The 26,548-nt window shown below is 36.3% G+C and overlaps 1 protein-coding gene across 1 annotated transcript in view; it reads right to left on the bottom strand.

Moving 5' to 3' along the window:
- The window catches only part of si:ch211-197n1.2 (EF-hand calcium-binding domain-containing protein 6), a 129,121-nt gene that overhangs the window by 11,305 nt on the left and 91,268 nt on the right, over positions 1 to 26,548 (bottom strand). The window contains exons 13-14 of the mRNA XM_039751004.1: positions 5,596 to 5,734; positions 2,510 to 2,634 (exon numbers count right to left, since the gene is read on the bottom strand). Of these exons, the coding sequence (XP_039606938.1) occupies positions 2,510 to 2,634; positions 5,596 to 5,734 (264 nt within the window). The remainder of the gene's footprint in view (positions 1 to 2,509; positions 2,635 to 5,595; positions 5,735 to 26,548) is intronic.

Genomic DNA, 26,548 nt, shown 5'->3' with positions numbered 1-26,548 from the left:
ATAAAGCATTGAACAAGGCATCATATTTTGTATTTTGACCTAATTTATTATACCAAAAATGTGTACATTTTCAAATGTACTCACTCCAATTCATTGAGCTAACACAGCCCAAGAAGGGAAGATCGAAGAGAGAGAACCATCAGTTCTAGTCATGTGACTCAGAAAGAGTACAAGAGGGAATGAAAGAAAAGATGAAGGGCAGTTCATCAGCCAGAAATGAGAGGCTGCTCCAGGCTACTATTTGCAACAAAAAGACAGCTTTGTTGACAATTGGAATAAACATTGTGTTTTAAACATGTGCACATGTAAACAAGACATTATTTTGTTCAAAAAGTGCCACAACTAAGATTAAGTGGACAAGAGGGTATGTCCTTCTGGTAGTTTTTTTGCTTTTCTTTTACATTACAGGCTTTGTTGATGATTGTTTTTTATCAATGTCATACCTCTTGTTTTGTCAGCTCATCTAAATCTGCCACCAACAAAGTTGTCCCCATCTCTTCAGAATTAGCTGGCATTGAGGGGTCTGCACTGCATACATTACTACTAATTGTGTCAATGACATAATACTTTATTTATAAATAATTTATCTTACCACTAAACATAAATCAAAAGCTCTTGGTGGCAATCTTATTCCTCTTTAATATTATGTTGCGAATGCACAAAGAATGCAGCAATAAAATTGGAATAAGGAATTAGGAGATAGATTTAGATTAAAAAACCAAACTGAGATTAGTAACTGGGAAATCAGCAACTAAGTCACCAAAACCACAATGCAAAACTGAAATTGTAGTCAGAGAACGAGCATTCAGTTGTGAACTAGAACTTCCAAAGTAACAGTCCCTGAACATTTTCAGTGAATCCGCAATCTTGGACAAACAAAAAGAACAGGACACTGGCCATTATAGTATTATGATAATGATGACTTGTGTCACGCATTACTGGTCTTCCTTGTATAGCAATGACCTGACAACCATCAACAATAAACTCTTCAAAATGGTAGCAACCACAAAGAATACAACAGTGTCTCGACAGACAGGGATTTAATCTTTAAGATCAAATGAAAAATAAATGTTAATTCCTTGGGTTCCAAAACCTTAGTTTACTTGTAGAGTTTTTCTATAAGTTCAAAGAAACAGCCATAAAAATAAATAAGGTGTCAGATTATTATTATATGCTTTTTGGAAATACCAAACTCTTGTCATTTTGTTATTATTAATCTTAGTAATGTTTCTGGCTTTGTCTTTACTTCTGAGGAGTATTCCTTAGTATTTTTATATTTGTTTTGATGCTTTTGACTGTTTATTTTTATTTATTATTTTAAAGGAATATTGAATCAAAAAATTATTTTTTTAAATGTTACTTACTCAATGTATTAATTTTAATTTCATGTTTTCATGTAAAACTAAGCTATCAAAGTTTACAAGGCTGAAAACAGCAAACAGTATCAAAACTTTGATGAAAAAAATTCAAGCTGCTTGTGTCACATAATCCATGCAAAGGCATTCATTTGAATACCCAAAATGCAAAAAACGTGCATTTTTCACTAAAATATTACTAAATCGATACCTCTGTTAAAATGAAAGCAACACACAACCCAGACCTCTTTCACATTTCACTATTGTGTGGTTTTTCTTGATTATTCCAATATACTTTTTTTGGTAAAATATTCATCATTTTGTTTCTCAGAAACAATTTCAATAACTGAAAAAATACAACTTCTGGGTATGTTTCTTATTTACCAGAGCCCTTTGATGGGCTTTTAAAAGAAAATGGGCAAATGGGCCTAACCTTACCTTACATAACATTATTTTATATATACTTTTATATAAATCTCATCTTTAGCAGCATCAGCAAGACTGAAAAATTAAAAGGAAAATGTATATATGCATCTGAATATACAGTATGTTCATTGATGAAGTGCATGGAATTTTGATTTTATTTAAAAATAATATTTTGGTAAGTATGCATCTTGTTTCAAGTGTGTCAATTCAGAAGCATCTTACACAAAAATATTGAATTAAAAAAATATATATATATATATATTTGGAGAACCAACACAGACACAAATGGATAAAGGGTGGTAATTGTTTAACCTCAGTGTGTGCTGGCCTTTCAGCATATTGCTAATCTTTCTGGTTTCACTTGCCAACGAGGCTTACCTTTCTGTAGCTGGCATAACCCCGACGTGTTCACCAGACAGAAAACTGGGCTACCACTCCGATTATGTAAATCAGCCTGCACGTTCTATTCAGCCCCACTTTGCCTAAGACCCCAGCCCAAATATTTTCCTCACAGATGAACACAGATTTAAAGAATATTTCCAACTGGGTGCTTGGAAACCAAAAAAGAGCTAACTTAATAATAAAAAGAAACTGCTCAGAGTTTAGACCTGTAAAACCTTTTTAAAAACATGACCTTGTTTGGTCAATTTATCTGCCTTTATTTGCCCCAACACCATACACACAAGGCTCAAGACATCATTCTCTTTTGACAATTTTTTTGAAAATACCGTTTTAAAAGCTGGTACATGACTTCTTGTGTAAGTCTCCTTGTATTTTTTTCATCCAGGTCTTCAAATTGTTTTTCAATCAATTGATACTGTTTGTTCAGAAGGCGTTTAATAATGTGGAATAACTGTAGATAAAAAAAGACATTATAGGTGAAGACTAAAGTAGATGATGTTCTATTAAAACTCTATATTGTAAAAATGCTGGAAAAACAGACACATGGTAAGCCAAAATACAGTACTTAAAAAAGAGGTAAAGGAATTTTGCTTTAATAACACATATAGAGTAGTATTTCTAGCATCTATAATATTACAAAAAGGACTGAATTATCATAGATCGCCCTAATTTGGGGTGTAATGATATATATCATGACGTAGGAGTACATAATAAACAACAACAGTTATTTGAATTTTAGTACGTTTGCTTTTAAATGTTTAAAGTCTAAGTTTTCTTGATTGTAATAGAAATTTGTTATTTTTCACCTTCTGATATAGGACCAGTGGGGGCTAGATCTCTAGTAAAGAATAAAAAATGTAATTGTTAATCTTGAAATAGTCTTAAACGATACCCCACATAATAATGTTTGAAATCTGCAATTTTAAACCTACTGCAAGTGCATTTTAGAGGCTAGGATCACCAGTAAAAAAATCAAGTTATCAAAAATGTTATCAAATTTGTGATCAGCAACTTCTAAATAACATAAAATGACACTCCACATCCTTATTTTACTGATCTCCATTTTTCAAAGTTTTATGCAAATCAATAATTTTGACTCCTCATATACCATTAGGGAGGCAAACCCTGGTGTCACTTGATGTTGCATGCACGACTTCAAGTCCTTCTGATATTTTTTTCTGAAGACACCTACTGGTTTACTCTTTATTACTCTTTATTTTAAGGGTGTAATTTCCTGCACAAAATAAGGTCCAAAATGGTCCAAAAATGAAAGATTTTTGAGACCAGAGGGTCAAAAGTCGGAGTGAACCCCAACAAACTTGACGTCTTGCATATCCAGACATCAAATTGCATCAGAATGTGCATTGAATGTGTGAGATTCCTCATACCAGTAAGTCAGGAGGTGTTGTACAAAAAAATAAAATGGAAGTGATTTCAAAGCACTCATAAGTAAATCTTCTTAACACAAAGAAAAGGTCATCCATCATCAAAGTGGCTTAAAAGCATTTCAGTGTTGTGGGGTCCGGAGACTTTTCTGGCAGTGTTGGATAAACACCCGAACAAGGAACCTGCGTAATACTGGGTACATTCACACACACACACACAATTACACACAAGAACACTCACTCAAATGGAGCCAATGTGGACTGGCCAATTGACATAACATGTATACCTTTAGAAAAATCAGAGTGCCCTGAGTGAATGAGAAGATCAAGCAATTCCACAGACTAACCATAGACCTCAAACTCAGTCTCCTGGAGTTGTAAAGCAGTAATACTAACTACTGTACCACCATGTCACCGTAACAACTACTCAAAAAAATAAAAAGGAGGATAAATCTCAGTTTTCATTTTCACGTTTCTGTCATTCCCTTGTGGAAAGCTGTATGAACTTCCAACTTACATTCATCTACTTTTCCTGTATCCTCAACAAGATTAAAAAGGTTATCTTTTCTGTTTGCTCATTTACAAGCCCCCAGTTTGAAAGAATTACAATTTTTTTTCTTTTCTTATATAATGCAAATCTTATTTGCATTCTGAGAGACAATAGTAACAAAGAATGATAATACAAGCTTCCCATCATGATGTAAGCTGCCAGTGATTTGTTTGCTGAAAGGCCAATTATTATTGAGTATAAAAATAAAAAATGACAATCAGATGATTCTGTTATATGCCTTAGGCTCAGACTTCATCATTATCATCATCCTAGGGCTAAGCTTCTTCCTCCTCTTACAGGATATATTGGAGTCTACACTGTTTTGCTCTCACCTTATAATTAGTCACTGTACATCAGCAGAGTTAATTAACCAAGTAAATTAACCAAAAGGCTCAGTGTTACAGAGAAAATTGTATTCATTCTCTTAGAAAAGAGGTACCTTGCCTGAGATGTTATGTTACTATGCACTGTGTTGCAGTGGTAGCACTGCTGCCTGACAGTAAGGAGACCTCCCCATATGGAGTTTGTATGTTCTTACTGTGTCTGAACGGGTTTCCTCTCACTGTCCAAAGAAATGCAGCTTAGGCGATTTGGTGATGCTGCATTGGCCCTTGTGTGTGTTTGCTCTGCGATTGACTGGCACCCTGTCCAGTGTTTGCTCCTGTCTTGCACCCTATGCTAGCTGGGATAGTCTCCATCCTTCTGTGACCCTGGTCTGGATTAAGTAGGTTAGAAAATGAGTTGTAATAATTTCTTGATTTCAGGTTTATTGAAATTTTTATGGGACAAGTGTCGGAAGAAGCCAGAGTACCTACTGAAAATTAATACAGAGAACGTGCAAACTCCACATAAGCAGTGATAAGGTTGGCAACTACACCCTGGTACATGAAGCTGGAGGATAGAAGAACCTTACCACTTGTATTTGGTGACCTTTTGTTTTAGGCTTTAAATTTGACCGACACATTCGAATATATTTAGATAGAAAGCTGACAAATTTTATGTTCTGTATTCTAAAAACTTAAAATATTCTCAAACTCATAAAACCTAATATCTTCCTTTGCAGAATAGCTTTGACAAGTAATAAATTGTGAGGCCCTGTAAGGCAGTGAACTTTTTTTTTTAATTTTGAACATCTTTTGCTAGTTACAGCCCTGCATTTAATATGGTCGGAAAGGCTTCTCCTCATTCAAACCTGTGAAGAACTAAGTTGGGTCAGAATACGGATGCCTGAATATAAATTGGTAGTATGGTGGTTAGCATTTCCACTTCAGAGCTCCAAGGACTTTGGTTCAATTTTTACAGATCCACGCAAACAGAATTGAGTTTTTATGTCTTCTTTCTTTTTTCAGTATAAACAGATTCAGATTCATTATATCAGGTCAAGGCAATGATGTATAAATGCAAAGATTTGATAAAAATAAAAAGTAAATTTAAATAAATATTTAATGCAATTTGACTTCCCATATATTCACCATACCTGTTCTGGCGTTCTCATATTTCTGTTGTCTAATTTCTCTGATTTCATATTATAGGATTTCTTTATCTCCTCCATGCTGCTGCTTGATGTTGTAGACATTATTTCAGTTTTAGCATCAAAAAGGCTGGGGGCTCCTTTCCTGTGAATATATATAATCAGAATGAAATAAATATGTCACGAATATTGAAATTAAAATTTGTAATGTGTTACTTAAATGAGTTACATTTATGTACAAACAAAGAACAAAGGAGGAAAAAATGGAACTTTAGCAATAGAAAAAAATAAAGCATAGAGGGGTGTCCATTATAAAATGGGACCTTTCCAAAGCATCGGGGCTCAGCATGGTGTTACAGGTCACCCCAATTCTACTTGAAGCATGGAGAAATCATGAAGGAAACGGAGAGAAGAACAACTCCAGGTGCATGAATGTGCTCTTTTCTCTTTTCTGGTTAGCACCAAAAGCATTACATGGAGGACATATCCTAGACATCACCAGATATACTAAGGGAGCCGTCTATAAAAGCCATAAGATGAGTGTTGATGATCTTTTCCAGTCTGCAGACCCACATCCAGGATAAAAGATGCCAGAAGAAAGAGAAGTGAGGGCTTGAAGGTATTCCCAGGCAGGAATAGAAAACTACCTCAACGAATGTGTGTGGCTCCACAAAACACTGTAATCTCGATAAAAATGGCTCGATAAAAATGAAATTGAAAGTTTGTCTTTTACTGTACCTTTATATATGTACTTGTCAATAGTGTGTGACTGAGCATACTAGTTAACCAACACAGGCCCTATATATGACAAGTGTAATGAAAGTTTGGAACTTTTTTTACTAACCCTAACACAACCCTAATGTTAAATGTTTTTGAAAAATCAAAATTTTTAAGAAAAGGTAGTTTCTGAGATGTTACCGTTCTTGAAAAATAAACTAAAATGTTTTCAATTTAATTATTGCTATTAGTGAGTTAGATGGGTTATGATTATGAATGATGAAAACAGAATTGTGTGTAGCGAGATATTGTATACTCATTGCAGCGATCAAGTTCCTGAAGATAACGCACCAAAACATTATTATCATCTATTCCAAATCTGTCAATTCCTATGCAACTAATAAACAATAATAATGCATGCTTATTTGGAAGATAACATACAAATTTGCCATGGTAGTAATCTTCATGACAAATAGGATTGACTAGAAATGGATATAAAACAAAGACTCATTTTCATGAGTGCATTAGTTTGATTTAATTGTTTGAATTGGTGCTTACATCAAGGCCTATTAACATATTTCAAGATACAAAATTCCATTATTCCCCCATTATTTTAACGTAAAACTGTCAGTGTTTTTATCAGGATGTCATCCAAAAACATTTCTTTCAATTATATTTAATGCTTCTTATTATTATTGTGTAAATTTTTGTTGTTATACATTTTTTTGATTTTTTTAATCAGTACTACCGTGTTGTTGATACCAATGGTTCCTCTTGCTAGCCATGAGAGCCACCATAATGCAAACTGTGATGACAGCACACTACTGATATAAAGGATGCTAACATGCCCATACAGTACCTGCTTCCAAAGTTCAAATCAACAAAACAATTTTTGATAGGTTAGTGTTTGTTATGATAATTAAAATAGTGAGGAAAAATTTTTGAGACTGATCAGGATGAGATATGTAGTCAAAATGAAATGAAAGTCTAACCCAGGAGATCGAAAAAGCTGGTCGGTGAAGTCAAAACATGAATCAAAAATCTTGGTTGAAAACATAAGAAAAGGTCTAAGGTATTTGTAATGTAAATAGTTCTCACCAAAAAGGAACATAAAGGTTGGAATATGTAGAAGTTTGGATAAGTAAGGGTTTCTCCCCTGGCTGGGGTTCAAATTCATGGTTCCTTCGTTCATATGAGGTTCTCTAATTTATGTTGACTATGCTACTGTTGCTTTTTTTATTTTGTGCATTATTCTTAGTTTTGGATTTTGTTAATGTATGTAAGCTGCCTGTGTTATGTTTTATGTATTTTGTGGGTGGTTCAGCAAGAGGTGGGGACACCTTCCAACCACTGGCAAGAACTGCCCTCCACCTAATAAATATAGTGGCTCTCCAACAGTTCCTGGTAGCTCAGTGTGAATACACTAAGGAGGTGGTAAGTATACTTGTGCTTAGTGTGATTTTATGAATGTATTTGATCTCATATTTTTTTTTTGCACTTTCTTCTCTGTTTTTTGACCTTGCTTTTGGAAACTGCATTGGAACTTGTTATATTTGGATTGCCATTATGTTACAGGCAATACCATTTTTGTCTTTATGCTCTATGGAGCATCATTGTGACTGAAACACTTTTTTTGTGAAGAATAAATCTTTCACTTACAAAGATTCTGTTCTTGCCTTTATTACTTGCTGGAATTTGACATTGACCCTCTAGTGGGCATTATTGGAAGTGCTTTGGAACTTTTAAATGCTTGGTACTCCTAGTACACAACAGTGCATCAAAGGGTGACCTTTTATTCTGTCACACAATTAGCATAAGTGTCATGACCTCTGCGACTCCTCCCTGGTAACCACATTTCCTTTTTAACGACGGGTAAACAAACATGGTAACGATTGTACCATAAATAAAATGGCGGCTACGAAGACTTGAATTAAATTTACAAAACCTAAATGAAAGTCTGTAGCCAGGAATAAATCTAAAAAACAGATTCTGTGACTCAAAATACCTTAAAATAGAGTTTGAATTTAGCAAAATATATAACAGTAATGAGAATAAAATTATAATATCTTCCATTCAAAACAGTGCTAGAGCAACTTAAGGAGAAAACAAAAAGACAAAATAGCTTCAGTTTGGTTTGACATTTGCTGAAGAATTCTGAATACACTGTATGTAGCATTCATTCTTAAAAATAATGGCACTTTACTAGGTTGTGTGGTTGCTTGTAGACCCATTACTTGACAAAGAAGTATTTCATTCTGTGAAGAGTTCTTTGCATATGAAGTTAGTGCCAGCAAAGCAGCGGGTCCAGATGGAGTATCGCCACGACTGCTGAAGGCCTGTGCGTTGGACCTGGGGAGTCCTCTACAGCGCATCTTCAACCTGAGCCTGGAACAGGGGAGATTCCCGAGGCTTTGGAAAACATCGTATATCACCCCAGTACCAAAGGTACCACGTCCTAGTGAGCTGAATGACTTCCGGCCTGTTGCTCTGACATCACATGTGATGAAGACCATGGAGAGGCTGCTGCTTCACCACCTGAGGCCTCAGGTCCGCCATGCCCTCGACCCTCTGCAGTTCGCATACCAGGAGAAGGTGGGAGCGGAGGATGCCATCATCTATATGCTACACCGATCCTTCTCCCACTTGGACAGAGGCAGTGGTGTTGTAAGAATTATGTTTTTGGACTTCTCTAGCGCCTTCAACACCATCCAACCTCTGCTCCTTAGGAACAAACTGACTGAGATGGGAGTAGATTCACACCTGGTGGCATTAATCGTGGACTATCTTACAGACAGACCTCAATATGTGCGTCTTGGGAACTGCAGGTCTGACATTGTGGTCAGCAACACAGGAGCGCCGCAGGGGACTGTACTTTCTCCGGTCCTGTTCAATCGATATACATCAGACTTCCAATACGATTCAGAGTCCTGCCACATGCAAAAGTTCGCTGCTGACACTGCTATCATGGGCTGCATCAGGAGTGGGCAGGAGGAGGAGTACAGGAAGCTAATCAAAGACTTTGTTAAATGGTGCGACTCAAACCACTTACACCACCCGAACACCAGCAAGACCAAGGAACTGGTGGTGGATTTTAGGAGGCCCAGGCCCCTCATGGACCCTGTGATCATCAGAGGTGACTGTGTGCAGAGGAGGCTACAGACCTATAAATACCTGGGAGTGCAGCTGGATGACAAACTGGACTGGTCTGCCAATTCTGATGCTCTGTGTAAGAAAGGTCAGAGTCGACTATACTTCCTTAGAAGGTTAGCGTCCTTCAACATCTGCAATAAGATGCTGCAGATGTTCTACCAGATGGTTGTGGTGAGTGCCCTCTGCTACACAGTGGTGTGCTGGGGAGGCAGCATAAAGAAGAAGGATGTCTCACGCCTGGACAAACAAAAAAGGAAGGCAGGCTCCATTGTAGGAATAAAGCTGGACAGTTTAACATCTGTGGCAGAGTGACGGGCATTAAGCAAGCCCCTGTCAATAATGAAGAATCCACTGCATCCAATGAACAGTGTCATCTCCAGGCAGAGGAGTAGCTTCAGTGACAGACTTTTGTCACTGTCTTGCTCTACTGACAGACTGAGGAGAGCGTTCCTCCCCCACACTATGCGACTCTTCAATTCCACCCGGGGGAGTAAATGCTAACATTAATTTTATTTTTTATTTTTTTCATTTTATTACTATTTAATTTAATATTGTTTCTTTGTATCAGTATACTGCTGCTGGATTATGTGAATTTCCCCTTGGGATTAATAAAGTATCTATCTATCTATCTATCTATCTATCTATCTATCTATCTATCTATCTATCTATCTATCTATCTTTCTATCTATCTATCTAGTTTTTTGGGCTATGAAAATATGTGGACAAAACAAAAATCTTCAGTTATAAGAGGCAGGATAGTAACAGATCAAGAAAACTTGAACTTAGCTTGTGTTGTATGCACCAATAATCCTTTTAAAATTAGGAGCCCATTTTATCATCTATTCATTATGTTAAATGTTATTGATCTAAATAAATACATAAACATTCTTTCTGAAACCTTCATGTGCATGGCTCTTTTGCAAACAAAAATGATTTCCCTAAGGCACTGTCTTGAAGAACCACTCTGGCACCTTTATATTTAAGAGTGTATTGATATTAGTGAAACGGTCTTTTAATTAGTGTGTATCCGACATCTGCATTTGTACAACAATCACTTCAACAAAATAAAGACACTGTCTCTCTGCCACTCAGACTTTTACAAAGTCATTTGAAAAAACTAGCCTAATAATTTCACTTACCACTAGTTTATAACATTTTAAAATGGCTCTTGTCTTTTATAGAACCTCTTTACTGTAACTCATACTTTCTCATAAAGTCTACCTTTCATTTTGCAAAAACCCATGGATCTCTTATGATTGTGCTTTATGTTTCCTAACAACAACCCAAATAACTCTCGATGAGAGATAATTACTGACATTAAATAAAATATTCTGTCACCTTTAGTTAAAAGAACCTTTTTTCATAAAATCACTCGGTGTTGAGGTGTGTGTGTGAATGTGCTTTTCTTCAAAGACTGTCTCCATCTTTAGGATGGGCTGCCTGCTTTATGCCTGTTGCTACTCTGATTCTGTCTTTCTGCAAATTTGAAATTAGAATGAATTAATTTAGAAAATGAATAAATAAATTAATTATTAATTTTTAAGGCAAAATCATTTAAACTTAGTTTGATATACTAGAACTGTTTTCAGAAATGTTTATATAAAATATTTTACTTGATCAGCTATTAGACTGTCAAAAATGTACATGTATATTTCAGTTCCATTAAATGTTTCTCAAATCAATAATTACCATTAGTTCAAAGCAAGTGCAATGTAGTCATACGTGTACTAAGAATAATTTATTTAAGATAATGGGGTCAGTGGTGGGATGAAATAGCTTGCCAAGTCTGTAAATGGAGATCACGAAATGCGGTATTTCAAGCACCTGACACATTCGCCAACCTTATAAAATCTAAATGAAAAAGAAAACAAAAAGGTATCCCTAATGGGTTTTTGGTGCGCTTGACTGATCAACATGGCTACTTTGGGGTTGCTAGTGGTTGAAAACCTCCCGGCTTTTGTCCAAGAAAAGCGCAGGCCACTTTCCATCCCTTTGGAACTAAAAGCCACTTGGGGTCTAAGAGACAGAGACAGAGAGGGATGTGGGTTTTACAGGTTGACCTTGGGTCATGCAGAATTAATCAAGCGAAGACAATAAGAAAATTAGCCTGACAGTGGGCGAGCATTTGAAGACTTTATCACAACGAATTAGGCACGGTCATAGTTGCTGTGGGACACCTAAAATCTAAAGGCTAAAAATCTGCAAAGTAGAAGATTCAATTAGAGGGAGATTAGTGGAATACACACCATTGCTAAAACAACCTGCCCGTGTAGATGCAGGTGATGAGAATTTTGAACCACTACTCCACAGCTTTACATTTCACATGTATGTTTTCCTGAAAAAATTTCATAAATGGAAGTCACAGTAACAAAGTTTACATGTTTAAATTTTATCAACGAGATCAAAGGGACTGCACATAGTTTAGGTAGAAAAAACGAATAGCAATGGATACATGTGAATAATCCCCGATTAGTTCAAACAGAGTAGAAAGCTTGGCAAGAAAGGAAAGGAAAGCGTCACATTATTCTTCTCTTTAGAATTTTCACTTTTCTGTGTTGTCTGTACAGCCATGGATATTTCTTTTTATGTTGCTTTACTTTTATTTACTTCACAATAGTAGTAATTATTCATACTGGTGCAAGCAATCTCCAGAGACTTTAAAAATCAATGTAGTCTCTTTTCATTTTCCACTATATTAACTCTTTTAAAAAGCAACTTATACTCATCAAAGAAGATGAGAAAACAACCATTTTAAAATGTATATTTGTGCAACATTTTAAATATTTTATTTTTGAAGATTTTGAACTTCAGGCAAGCAGGCAAAATTGAGGCAGAGTGGTTAAATATGTGCAAATTCCTAGTCTAAACCAAAGCCCTAATTCTGTCTGCTTAAACAGTTTCTCATATTAACCATGAAAATCTGAACTCAAAAACAAAATCACAGAAGGTTAGTGCATGAAAAGCAGAGTTGACGGGGGAACCGATCACTTAGCATTAAGGATAAAGCACTTAAGTTGTCGAGCAGGTACTGAGAAAAGAAAACCAGAGACCAGTAAGAATCGATTGCAATACATTTTTATAACGGTTATAGAGGTGAATAATGAAGGGTGGAAAATGTTACGTGATGTTTCAACTGACCCAGGATGGATGCTGCATTCACATTGTGGTCAAATCCAAGTCCTGGGTGAGAGAAGAGCATAACAGCACAGCATGAATCTGATGGGGAACACTAGAAGCCACTGAAATCGATTTTGTCCGAAAGATCAGGTCATTAGATAAAAAGAAATAAAAAAGAAATGCATAAACACAATATAATCAACCAACTGTTGCAGCGTGTATAGGGATTTCATAATAGTAAGTCATTTCATTATTTGTTTAATAAGGCATGCCATATACCAAAAATATTTTTTTTATCAAATGTTTTTGTATAGGGAGTCTGACCAATGAGAATTAGTGCCAGCTAAAATTTGACCCCTCAAAGATCTCTGTGTGTGTGTATATTAATATATATATATATATGTGTGTGTAGATTTTCACAATATACAGTACCTAAACAGCATATTCCAGTTTAAACAGCAGCATATAAGGTTTTATTCAAAACTTTGCTTGCTATAAATAATTACAATGAGTAGGTTTATCTTCACGAGCAGTCTATGAACTGTAGGTTACTCCATGCATACTAATGCAAGTAAAACCCAAGCAATTTCAGAACTTCATCATCTCACGTACATTGCATTAACCCCCTGTTGTGAAGACAGACAATACACTTGAGAGTGTAAGAATGAATAAAATTTACAAAAGATGGATTCCATATTATCCAATTGACAACTGGATGGTGTAGAAATGTGTCTGAATTAACCAAAATAATAGCTAACAAAAAAGGAATAACAGTTAAAAAAAGATGAGGACAATGATGTAGTCAGTTATCTAGTCCAAGGTGACCAACACAAAAAAAAAAATAACTTGCCATGTTTTTTTTCACTTGTTTGATGTTCATTTTTTAGCTTTTATTTAACTCTTGCTGCCGGCAATGCGGTACCACTTGGCAAAATTCACAAATTGAAAGGAATTAGTACAGTGGATTAAGACTGTTACTTTAAAATGAGTTCATCAAGAACACGGGGACACAGTTAGAAAGTTGTTAACAGTAAATTTCTTGCAAACATTTCAAAGTTTTTCTTCACGCAGAGAACAATGTACACATGGTGGTAGACAGGAGGATTTTAAGGATCTTCAAAACTATACTCGATATTGTTTTGGGGGGGATCAAGTGGATAGGACTGGCAAGATTTGTTGGGATGGTTCTCATCTAAATCTTTCTGTTGCTCTAATGTTACCTGGGTCATGGCCATACATGGCATATATAAGATGCCAGCATACTCACACCAGTTGTCTTTTTATAGCAAAATAAATTAAAGATTTCAGCTAGAGGCTAGTTATTAGAAATATGTTTATCTGTGATTCTTTTGCGGTGGGTTGGCACCCTGCCCGGGGTTTGTTTCCTGCCTTGTGCCCTGTGTTGGCTGGGATTGGCTCCAGCAGACCTCCGTGACCCTGTGTTCGGATTCAGCGGGTTAGAAAATGGATGGATGGATGGATGTGATTCTTTTCAAGTTTTCACTGTCTTTTGGTCTTGTACTTGCCTTTTTTTCAACATTGAGTTTGTCAAGTCCCTTTTGGTTTAGTTGTTTCTTTCCTGCTTTTCTGTGTCTTATATCTCACTACATTCTGCTTTTTGTTTCTCTCTCTCTGTTTTGCCCTAACTTCATCACTGCCTCACAACATAAAGTATATTTTAACAACTTTTTCCTTTGATGGAAAGTTCATCTTAATCACGACAAAAATACAGAAAGCCAAAAGCTAAACATGAAAGGCTCACTAACAGAGAATTCCAAAATCCAGATTAACGTGGTAAAAGCATCTCTGGAGGAGGTGTAGCCAAGGACGAGAAATGGGGAAGATTGAGTGTATAAGGAGACTGGAATATCCCATGTGGGTTTGAATGAACTAGCATGTGTTAAGATTATTTAAAGGTGCTGGAGATCCCACAAGGCACTGCTCCATTTTTCTTGCATTTAGTATTAAAAAGTTAGCATATATTCATGCTTTGATGTAACTTAAACAGGGAGTGAATATATTCACTGCTGACATGCATCGTGAAGTTATTGTGATCAAGTGCTGCACGTCCTTTGGGATAATGCTCACCATGAAAGTTGCTACTTAAAGATCAATGGTGTAATCAATGGAATAATCCTCTTCAATGAAGTTTCTAACACTCACTATATTAAGCTAATTTACTTATTCAGGGGAGCAATGGAACAAATGCGAGCAATATGAATTAGAAATTCTTGAGTGATATTATTCCTCCACCCCAGTTACATTAAAAACTGAGGCTAAAAAATAACAGGCAACAACATGGCAAACCAACAAGAATGGTGTTTAGATGACCTACGGCAGTCAAGTTCACAAGAGTCACTATGCATTCTGATCTAATTTGGCACAAGATGTCTTCTCACTTATGAGTCTGAAAAGGCTTGGCCCTGACTGAACAAACACAAAAAAAGAGGGATTGAACTTCTTATTCTCTGTCGGTCTCTCTCACTCTCCCTCTGAAATGCCTCACTGCAGCTGGGAGAAAGGATTCTAAAGACATAGATTGGAGGTGGTCTGACAGCATCACCATAAGACATACGGGACTCGGTTTCTCAGATGTCAGCATATCTGAAGATGTGCTTTTTAAAATTAATAAAGTGTCATTCCTTCCCCTTTCTTCGAAGCCTGAAGTTATTTACTTTTAAGGTTGAAAATACTTTTATTTATTTCTCAAGTAATGACGTAGACAGATTAACTTTCTCAATGTATACATGATATACATTTGGAATTTGGAAATTGATTTAGTTATTTTAATGTACTGGTCCTTGTTGGACTCTCAAACTGCATTAAGTTATAAAAATATCATTTTAGGTCAATCCGTACAATAGTGCACATCTCAGTTAATTTTAGTTTGCCTTATGTGTAATGCTCTAAACTGAATTAGGCAAGTTTGACAACGAGCAGGATAGACAAAACTTGGTGGGTGCACAAAATGGAACCTGTAATGGACTGATGCAGGATTGGTTTCTGCCTGCTAACTACTGTTATAATTGGCTATGACTCTAACATAAGCTAGAATACATATGAAAAACAAATGATTGATGGATTTATAAAACTTAACTTTGATATAATATAAGATACCTGAAGGCGGAGGCCTATACAGGTAATAAATATTGGTATTTCATTTGGCATACAGTATTTCATTTAGATGCTTGACCATATACACATATGTAACTATTCCACCCTTTTTCTCAACTCTTATTTCTTTACAGGTTTGTAGGATGCTGTCCTACTCCACAGGAACCAAACCTGGATGGAGTGCTGTTCCTTTACAGTGAACAATTTGCACACTGAGCCAATTTAGAACTGACCCAAGTCTTTGAGATACAGAAGGAAGGAGGATTTTTTTTTTAGAGAAGTCTATGATCTTTATCAGTAAAGGGAAGAAACAATGACTGTGGGAAGAGGGTGAAGCCTCAAATGGAGGAAGTAAAGCAATGAGAGAAAAAGGATGGAGGCAGACAAGATAACAATATAATAGTAATTACTAGTGTTGATCAGTGAAATTTCTCAAAGCGTTATTTGCACTGAATATGTTGTGTTCCTTGGTGACCTTGTTCGCCAAATATTTTTCTGGAAATATGCCGTGCAGGTTAGACAAACATTTTATTTCAGCTTTTGTGAGCATCTCAAATACACTGTGTGAATTTCCCCTTAGGATTAATAAAGTATCTATCTATCTATCTATCTATCTATCTATCTATCTATCTATCTATCTATCTATCTATCTATCTATCTATCTATCTATCTATCTATCTATCTATCTATCTATCTATCTATCTATCTAGTCCTCTGACCGGAAGGGGCAGGGTCAGTTGCCCTCATTGGGCACTGTAGGAACAGAAAGAGACAATACCATTAGTGGCAGTGCCCCTTCTAGTTCTTGGGTAATATTGCTTACCAATAATGAGCCAGGAGGGCAATCCTCAGATACACATGTGTGGCCCTGCATAGTTGGCAAATATTCTCGTAGCCCTCAGAGACACTTAAAAGACCATGGCACCATTATAACCCACTCAAAACTAGTTCAGTTCCTCCTTCCTCATTAATTTCAATGCATTTTGTCAAGTTCTGCAAAGTTCCTGAACATTTCTGTGATTCACCCAAACTCACGGAAAAGACTCACTCATCACCTACTAATTACTTCAGAAGTGAGGACTTTTGTTTTGTATGTGCCTTTTATGCAACTATATGCTACAGAAAGAGAGGAAATATTCATTTTATGTAGTTTATTGTATAGAATCGTATCTATGATGTTTGTACATATGCCCTCCCAAGCCAAAGGGAAATAATATAATCATAATCATAATTATAATGATTAGTGATATATAATTATGCCTGAATGTGTGACATGTGCCTAAATGCATCCCATTTTAAGACTTGGCAAGCACAATCTGCCCATTAAGAAATACATTGTTCATTAGACTGAAGTCTGTCATGATTTTTGTGTGTTTTTTTACATAAGCTGAAAATCTTTACATGTAATTTAAGTGCCTATAATAAAAATAGCTTCAATGGCAAGAGACAGTCGGAATAATAGAAAAATGGATGGTGGAGGAGAAAAATGTAAATTTAAAATGAGGAAACAACACTTGATCTCTTGCATTAAATAGTGTTTTCTGAAAACTGCTGAGGAGTGATCTCCAATACAGTATGTTTCGTAAGTTCTTTAAATCTGAAGTGGGGTGCTGGTAAAGCAGTGACTGGTTGGAGAGCTGTCAGCCTGTTTCTTAGGCTACTGCAGCAGTACATTTACAAAATGGAAGTCTGCCTGCCCTTTTAAACAGCGTGTGTTTAACTGTTGTTTGCTAGCTAGAGCTACAGCTGCATAGTGAAAAGCATGTGTTTAGGATAACCCTTGACCCCTAGTCTCAAGAAATAAGATTGAATATATTCTTCTTCACTAAAGTGTAATTAGAGTGGGGTGCCAACTTGGAACTAGACCTTAAATGAGGGTCAGCTTGGAAGAATGGATGGGTGGATTAGTAAAAGAAAGCAGAACTTGGAGCGACATTCTGGTGCAAAGAAAATATGGCAATTGCATGATTCACCAAAATGTGCTGAGGATATCCAGTAGTTTTTTTCATGATTAAATTGTACAATTGTTTTGGATGACCGCATTCATTTTGCCCACTACTTATCCTTTTTTTATTTGATCATTGTGGGGTTAAACTGAGACAAAGAAAAATACTTGGCTGTTTTCATTTATTTATTTGTTAATTTATTTATTATGTTTTGTAATACATCGTAATAAACATTTTTTCTTCCTGATGGCTGCCTGAAGGTTACCTCTAAAAAGAGCAGGATCTGTATAAGTTCATAAGTATTTTAAGAAGCTTAAAGGATAAGATTGGTATTTTTAAAGTAAGTTATTTGTTCACAATCATAGTATATATTAATTTGCTACATAAAATTGTGCTCAAAAGGGAGGCATTTTTTAATATGCAGCTTACAATGGGATAAATGAACACATCGATAAATGCAATAAACTTAAAACTTACCACATACGTCCACTATGAAGCAACAAAGGTTTTGATTGAAGAAAGTATATCCTTCATGTTTATAACGGATTCTTGTGATAATGAAAGAAAACTAGAAATAATCATTTTACCACAGAGTTTTTAAAACTATTTTGCTTGAGTTAAGAATCAATTTCCGGTTCACTTGTCTGCTCACAGCCTCTGTTGTGGGTGGAGTTATGATAACCCGACAAGGCCCCAGGTGCCGAGCTACATTCTGCTTATTATCCAACTTCATTTCTGTAATTCTACCTTTTCAAAAGGTTTGTTCTGCCATGGCTTGTAATAACAGGCAGATGTGTGCTCATATCATAAGGTTATTTTTTTCCTAAATGGTGCTTACGGTACTTTTCACCTATTATATCCTATGTTCTTATTTTACATAACCCACAATGAGATTCACATTGAGTGTCAGGGCATTTTATTTGAACAAATAACAATCAATCCATAAATACATGGTTAGAATATGCAGAACTCATGCAGACCCTGGCGCTGTGAGGCAGGAATGACACCTCTGCGCTACCTGCTAAAATTGGCATAAAAGGAGCTACACAGACCATAAAAGGGCCATAGGCGCACCACTTGTTGAGCCTGCAGACTATCAGCTTGTTTGGAGGCTGTATTAGCTGTACCTTGCATGACTAATTACTAGTACAGTTTGCAAGTTTGGTAGAAAAATGCTGAAGGAGATTGTCTTCCTGATGTATAGCCATCCGGCAAGGAGCCAGGGGAAAGAATAGTATAAGGGTCAACCTCTGACTCTGGGTAAGTGGACTGAGGCACATCTGACCATTGATTTGTAGTGTCAATAGCCGCACTTGGATACTGTGGAAGAAGATAACAGGCTGAATGTCACATCAATGTTTTGCTTTTTTTCCTTTTTAAAATGGCATAGATATGCTGCTTTACAATATGTGTGTAACCTCAAAACACGGATCAATGCTTCATAACATTTTTGGTTTGAAAAATTGACTTTTCAAGGCTTTTCATTCACCTATGGAACCATGTATCAATTAGTCCCACTGTAAGCTGCAAACACTGGCAAGGAAGTTTAAAAATTTATTATTATTACTTTAGAACAGAATTTTATGTGGCAAATTAATATATACCATGATTGTGAAGAAACAAGTTTGATTTGAAAAATACTGAACTTATCCAATATTAAATGTTTCACTTAAGATCTTTAAAGATCTTTATGATTTCCTTCTGTGTATGGATCTTATTTAAGGTTGAAACCAAGATAGTTAATGTTGTGTAGAGTTCTCATACATAAAATCTAAAAAAAAGCATAATTTTTCATTTGGACATTTCTGACAGCATAAACTGAAATCAACAGGTGAACCTGCATAGTTAAATGGGAGAAAACCCTGTTCTTTCTGGAACCTGATGACTACCATTTTTTCCAGCTCCTCTTGATTCTTCCTCTCAGGTGTTAAGGCTAGGAGGTGCAGCACAGAATGTGAAACAGGGCAGGCAGACATTCCTAAATGGGAAATCTCAGTTACACTGTAAAGTCTTCAATTTTGTATGATAAAGACAGCATTCATTCTCACTGTTGGCCATTGCAGAACACTTCCTGCTCTCTGAGATATGGGAATTAACACTGTCAAACAGCTCCAGAAACCTCAGTAAAAATGAAAAGAATACACAGACTAAGCAGTTTACGATTATTCACCTCTCAAAGTATTATACAAAACTTTTTGTTCAGTTTGGAGAATTCAGCTTTTGTTAGTATAAAATAGATTAAATAGGTGAACAACAAAATGTTTCTCAATAACAGGGAAGCAGATAGTGTGTTAGTAATTTCTATATTTCTGTAATTGGCCTGATGCGGTCAAACAGTCATGAAGCCTACAATAACAGCTAACTGCATAATTTCCCCTCTGGCAATGTGACCTAGACACAAATACTAGTTTAGCTGTCATTATTTTGTAAGTCATTCAAATTTCCAATATCCCTTGTTGGCTGGGTCAGTAATTACAATCGATATAAAGTATGTCACAAGTGAGCTGCAATGGACTGCCATCCTGCTCTGGGCTGTTTCCCAACTTGTGCCCTGTTCTATGATAGAAGCCCAAAACATGACAAGTGCTGTTAGAACATCAACAGGTGTATATGGTGGTGTCATCAAATGAAGGTGCTAATGCTGTGTCAGTTTTATCCCAAAGATATATAAAACATACTAACCATACCTGGTCTGTTTCTTTCAAAAGGGGCCACCCAATATTTTATGAGTGACTGAAACAAGATTAATAGGATTAAGACAGACATAAAGAAAGAAAGAGAATAGCCAAATCAAGAGGAGGATCAACAGGACCAGACTGTTCTTCAAGATAGACATTATTTGAAAAGGCAACTGCCAACAAGTAAAGTGTGATCACTTAAATGGATTAACTACCAATAGAAAATAACTAAAATGAGAAATGCTTCCTCGATTCCTTGTCTGTCTCTGAGTCTGTCCGAGCATCTTCATATGAAACATAAAAAACAATATTTACAGAGGCAAGACTAACATGGCTACATGGAGTGATTTAAACTGTGGGGAAAAAAGAAATGGACTTGAGTTGCTGTTGTTAAACCCATGTGGTAATATTTTTCCTAGGGAGACATATGTATACAGTGGTGCTTTAAAGTTTGTGAACCCTTTAGAATTTTCTATATTTCTGCATAAATATGACCTAAAACACCATCAGATTTTAACTCAAGTCCTAAAAGTAGATCAAGAGAAACCAGTTAAACAAATGAGACAAAAATATTATACTTGGTCATTTATTTATTTAAGGAAAATGATTGAATATTACATATTTATGAGTGACAAAAGTATGTGAACCTTTGCTTTTAGTATCTGGTGTGACCCCGCTTTGCAGCAATAACTGCAGCTAAACATTTCCGGTAACTTTTGATCATTCCTACACACCGCCATTGAGGAATTTTAGCCCATTCCTCCGTACAGAACAGCTTCAACTCTGGGATGTTGGTGGGTTTCCTCACATTAACTGCTCACTTCAGGCCCTTCCACAACATTTCGATTGGATTAAGGTCGGGAGTTTGACTTGGCCATTCCAAAACATTAATTTTATTCTTCTTTAACCATTCTTTGGTAGAACAACTTGTGTGCTTAGGGTCGTTGTCTTGCTGCATGACCCTAAGCTGTGTTTTCCTTTCTCCAAACATAACGCTTTTCAGTTGCTTAGAAGTTATCCTAGGGTCCTTTGTGACCTCGCCGACTATTACACGCCTTGCTCTTGGAGTGATCTTTGTTGGTCGACCACTCCTGGGGAGGCTAACAATGGTCTTGAATTTCCTCTATTTGTACACAATCTGTCTGACTGTGGATTGGTGGAGTCCAAACTCTTTAGAGATGGTTTTGTAACCTTTTCCAGCCTGATGAGCATCAACAACTCTTTTTCTGAGGTCCTCAGAAATCTTTGTTCGTGCCATGATACACTTCCAGAGACATGTGTTGTGAAGAGCAGACTTTGATAGATCCCTGTTCTTTAAATAACACAGGGTGTCCGCTCACACCTGATTGTCATCCCATTGATTGAAAACACCTGACTCTAATTTCACCTTCAAACTAACTGCTAATCCTAGAGGTTCACATACTTTTGCCACTCATAAATATGTAATATTCAATCATTTTCCTCAATAAATAAATGACCAAGTATAATGTTTTTGTCTCATTTGTTTAACTGGTTTCTCTTGATCTAATTTTAGGACTTGAGTGAAAATCGGATGATGTTTTAGGTCATATTTATGCAAACATATAGAAAATTATAAAGGGTTCACAAACTTTCAAGCACCACTGTACCTTCTTTGCACCTTCTAATAAAAAACCTACATGCTGAGAACCCCAGAGCTGCAGATACATATTTAGGTTCAGTTTATTTCAGTATGGCTTTCACTTTTTAATCATTGCCTGTGTGGCTATTTCCATATTCACCCAGTATCCTCACCAGCCTTCAAATCAGATTAAATGGCATCTTAAAGTTGCCCTGTTATATGTTGATGGACTAGAATCCCGAGCAGTGGTACAGTTTGTCTTGTACCCTATGCGAGTCTTCCAAAACTCCTGTGATGAAAAAGGTATGATCAGAAAATGGATGGTTGGAATAAACTGTTTTAACAGCTTTAAAGTTAATTTCTAGCTGCTTTAAAGATAATAAATACTATATTGTTTAATCCTGCAAATGAAATCCTCAAATAAAGCTTTATCCCTCAGTCAAATATCTGTGGTAAGTCGCACTATCAGTGACTCTAGTGTGACCCTGTTTAAGAAAATGGTGTTTGTGAATTGACCTCCCAAATGATCCCGTACTGGATTAACAGGTACAGTAAATGATAGCTTGCTGTTCCTTAAAACGGGAAAGAAATTAAAAGTCTGAAATTGATGCATGAGAGTGGTAAATTCTTGACCATATATGTAACAGATTAATTAAACACCACATTACAAAGAAATACTGCAAAAAAATCTAACAAAAATTCTGCAGTCCAGAATGCAAGGAAATATAGCTGCTGATGAAAAAGACAATGCTAGGGAGGAGGAAACAAAGAAGTACCTCAGACAAAGAGGACGAGGGACAAATCCTTTTTAAAATTGGGTAAGACGGTTTAGCGAGTGAAGGGAGGAATTGGGAGACAATTGCTTCTTTTTCTCCAAGGAGGAAAGATCAGAACAATTGTCCTTTTAAAAAGTCGGTTGGTTTTCCATAATCCTTTATGGCTTTAGACCTGCTTGTTAAAATGTATCCTTTTTGCCCTCATCTCTGTTTGTACATGCAAGTAAGACAGCGAGTATGTGTGCACTGCTTGTGTACCAAGAGCTCAGAAGCAAATGGATGATAAAAAAGATCACTTCAGGTTCAGGTTTTACATTTTAAACAAGAGCTGTGTATGCATTAGGAAATGGCAGAGGGAAATGATACTGTAGGCAGAAGCGTCAAAGTTTCCAAACACAGAACCACATATTCATGGAAATCATTAAGGTTTAGTTGATCATTTATGAACCAATTAAAATGCTGTGAAACACCATATATTGGCCCAATTAATAGTATATGGCAGATCCAAACACCAATACTTTAAGTTGTTGAAATACTGTATACCATTCTGTAATTTAGCTAAAGTTTGTTCAGATTAAACCATTGAATGATAAAATGCACATAAATTAGAGTGGGCTTAAATGAAATTGATGTCAGCAATGGCTAGCTCTGCTGCCTCAAAGACTTTAGGTCTGGGCTAATGTTTCATGTCGGGTTGTTGTCCGAGTGGAGTTCACACATATTTTCTGTGCCTGCATGAGTTTTTCTCTGAGTATTTTACCTTTTCTCCCAAAGACGTATGTTAAGTTATATACCCATTCTAGCTTGAGCCCCGTGTGCCTTTCCTGTGATACGATTAGTTTCCAGTTCTTGCTTGGTTCCCTCTTACTTCTTGATATTGCACGAATAGCCTCCATTTCACCAAGGTTATAGATAACTGATCTGAGAATGTAAACTACATGGAATAAAGTGTTCGTCTATACATTTCTAGCCTGCTCAATCCATTTTGAAGATGAGCAAAATATACTGCTTTATATTTAACTCTTATAAACAACTAATAGACATTCATCCATTTTATAGTAGATATCCACAAGTACACAAGTGGGTAGGTAGATTTCATGGTCATGTCATAAATCTTATTGTGCTGTTTTTATTTTTTGTGTCTTATTTATTTATTTATTTACCAGTATGTGTTTACATCAAGCATCTTATATTTTTAGAATTGTTTGCTACAGTGCCATGCATCATGAGAGACGTGGACAACATGTGCATACCTGCATCTCTGTCACAGAGACAATTTTATCTAAGAGTGAGCTGTTTGTCCACACTTTGTTTTTAATTAATGAAAGAACTTTTTTTAAAAAACATAAGAAAATTAATTTCTCTGGCAATTTCTTTTTCAGGTTTTTGCTTTTTGGTGTCGACTCCTTTTGTCCCTGACTACAAGGACATTTTGCCTTTGTCATTCAATACCTTTTTAACTCTGCTTTGTCCTGACTGTCTTCTCTCAAAATTAAATCTTAACTAAAGTGCAAAACATATAAAGACTTTTTCAAGTATTCTTCTTTAATCAAATTATTAAAGAAAATTGATTCATGGATAGATGGAGAATATTGTGCTACTAGTTTCTGATAATCATTACCCCTTGTGAACTGAGTCAGCATTGGGTCTTGCTCTTGCCTCCTTGGGTTGTTGAACAGGTTTGGATAATAGGAGGTGGTGATGGAGGTTGATATAATGGCCAACTTGCATCTTTTACATTTTTTAAGTACTCCTCCCACTCCCACTTCCAATTCATGTCCATCAGTGAAGTTACTGACCAGACTCCTGGGGCCTCATGCATAAACGGTGCGTACACACAGAAATGTTGTGTAAGAACTTTTCCACGTTCAAATTGCGATGTATAAAACCTACACTTGGCGTAAAGCCACGCACTTTTCCACGGTACCTCATGTCTTGTCGTACGCAAGTTCTCCGCTCGGTTTTGCAGACTGGTGGCACCCAGCGTCAAAGCAATGGTACTGTTCTTGTGTGATTACTCATTATTTTCATGACGCGGCTTTATAAATACACAGAAACTAACCGCATATTGTTTATTAGTGTAATGCATCTGATTGTAATTAACTCGTAACAATATAATGGTCCAGGGAACAGCCATAGTATTCCAAATACCATAACTGCTTTAGCGTTGTTACTCTCACTTCTTCTTCTTCTTCTTCTTCTTCTTCTTTCAGCTCCTCCCGTTAAGAGTTGCCACAGCGGATCATCTTTTTCCATATTTCTCTCACTGCACGACTCGGAGTATTTATATCACTGTATCTGAGTGTGAATCACAGCAGCAGCTGATCGGAAAGAGAATTATCGGTATACAGCTTTAAGGACACGCTGTCTCAGCCACTGCAAAATGTTTTAAAGCCTTTCCTGTACGGACCTCGCGGTTCAGAAACAGTTTAATCCCAAGAACTTTAAATGCACTCAATCAATTGCTCCTTGTAGAACTGTTTGTACTTATAAGTACAATCACCCCACTGTAAACTTGCACTACAGTTATAATATCTCACAACCTGAGCCACTTTATAAAGCGTATTTACATATGATGACAATATCATTTTTAAGGTGAAATGCAGCAAAATATGTTTGTTAAATTATACACATAAAACTTTAACTTCATTTAAATAATCTATATTCTTCACTGGGAGTGTCGTGAAGGATAGAATAATTAAACATGTACTACGAAGATATTTCAATGTTCTTTAAACGTTTTGAAGAATCGGCGCTAAGCTTACAGATGGCTTAACGTCTATTACAGAGCTGATTGTGTGGTGTCGGTTACTTGGGGAAAGAAAAGCACTGACTGCAGTGGCGGCTACGCCAATATATATTGAATATAAAACAGAAAGAGAAAATAACAACACAGCTAAAAACGCAGCGACAAATTTCGACAAAAGATAAATGCTTGTCATGAGCACGAGGCTCATGAAACACATGTTTAATAACGTGCTTTAGCTCCTATCATCATGAAAATGACATCACGTATACATCTCAGTATTTTAGTTATTCAGAGAGCTGTAATATCACTAATGTAATGGACTCTGTGTCCAGTTGGAGGAAGAGAGCCAGTTTAAGAAGCAAGTAGTGATTCACACACATAGATCACATACGAGTAGAAGATCAAATACAAAACAAAGCATTTAACGTGCTACTTTAATTACGATGTAATTTTGAGAAACTGGTTAATTAAACGATTTTAAGATGAAGTTTATAATGTTCTACTAAATGACAAAATAAACTACGTGATTAAAGTGGAAAATTCGAGATTAAAGTTGACATTTCGTGCTTTTTCCCCACCGTGTGCCTTTTTTCTCTGTACCCTAATAAACTTTCATATGACACTCAGACAGTGGGCTTACAACTCTTCTTTTCACGGCAACTTTGATATGTGACTTCTTTTTATTTCCGGCACTGTGCGATTTTGTGAATGTGAGCTTTCAAGTTTCTCCAACACGCTATGTCACTCGATCAACTTCATTTTGTTGATTATACCACGGTTTATTTGAACAAATAGTATGTTTTTCCTTTGCCTCCACTTGGTATTCGCTGAAATTCTTATATTTTCCCCGTGCTTTTCCCATTGTCTTTTCACAGAAGGCTGTGCTTAAGGGCGATTTATATTGATTTGCATATTCAAATAGGCGTAATTCTGGGAGGATTTGGGGCGTTACAAAATGCGCGTGCACGAGTGTTAGTTTTCACGCTGATTGGGATTTATGTAACGGAAGAACGTGGAAGTTGGAGTACGCACAGATTCCTGCATCTGGATTTTTCTGTGCGCAAGCACATTTCGGCTTTTGTGCTCACGCCATGTTATAGTGCGAGTTCTAC

This window comes from Polypterus senegalus, chromosome 4, assembly GCF_016835505.1.
Source record: "Polypterus senegalus isolate Bchr_013 chromosome 4, ASM1683550v1, whole genome shotgun sequence".
Lineage (NCBI taxonomy): Eukaryota > Metazoa > Chordata > Cladistia > Polypteriformes > Polypteridae > Polypterus > Polypterus senegalus.
The sequence above is the reverse complement of the archived record's forward strand: the minus strand, read 5'-3'. Positions and strand labels throughout refer to the sequence as shown.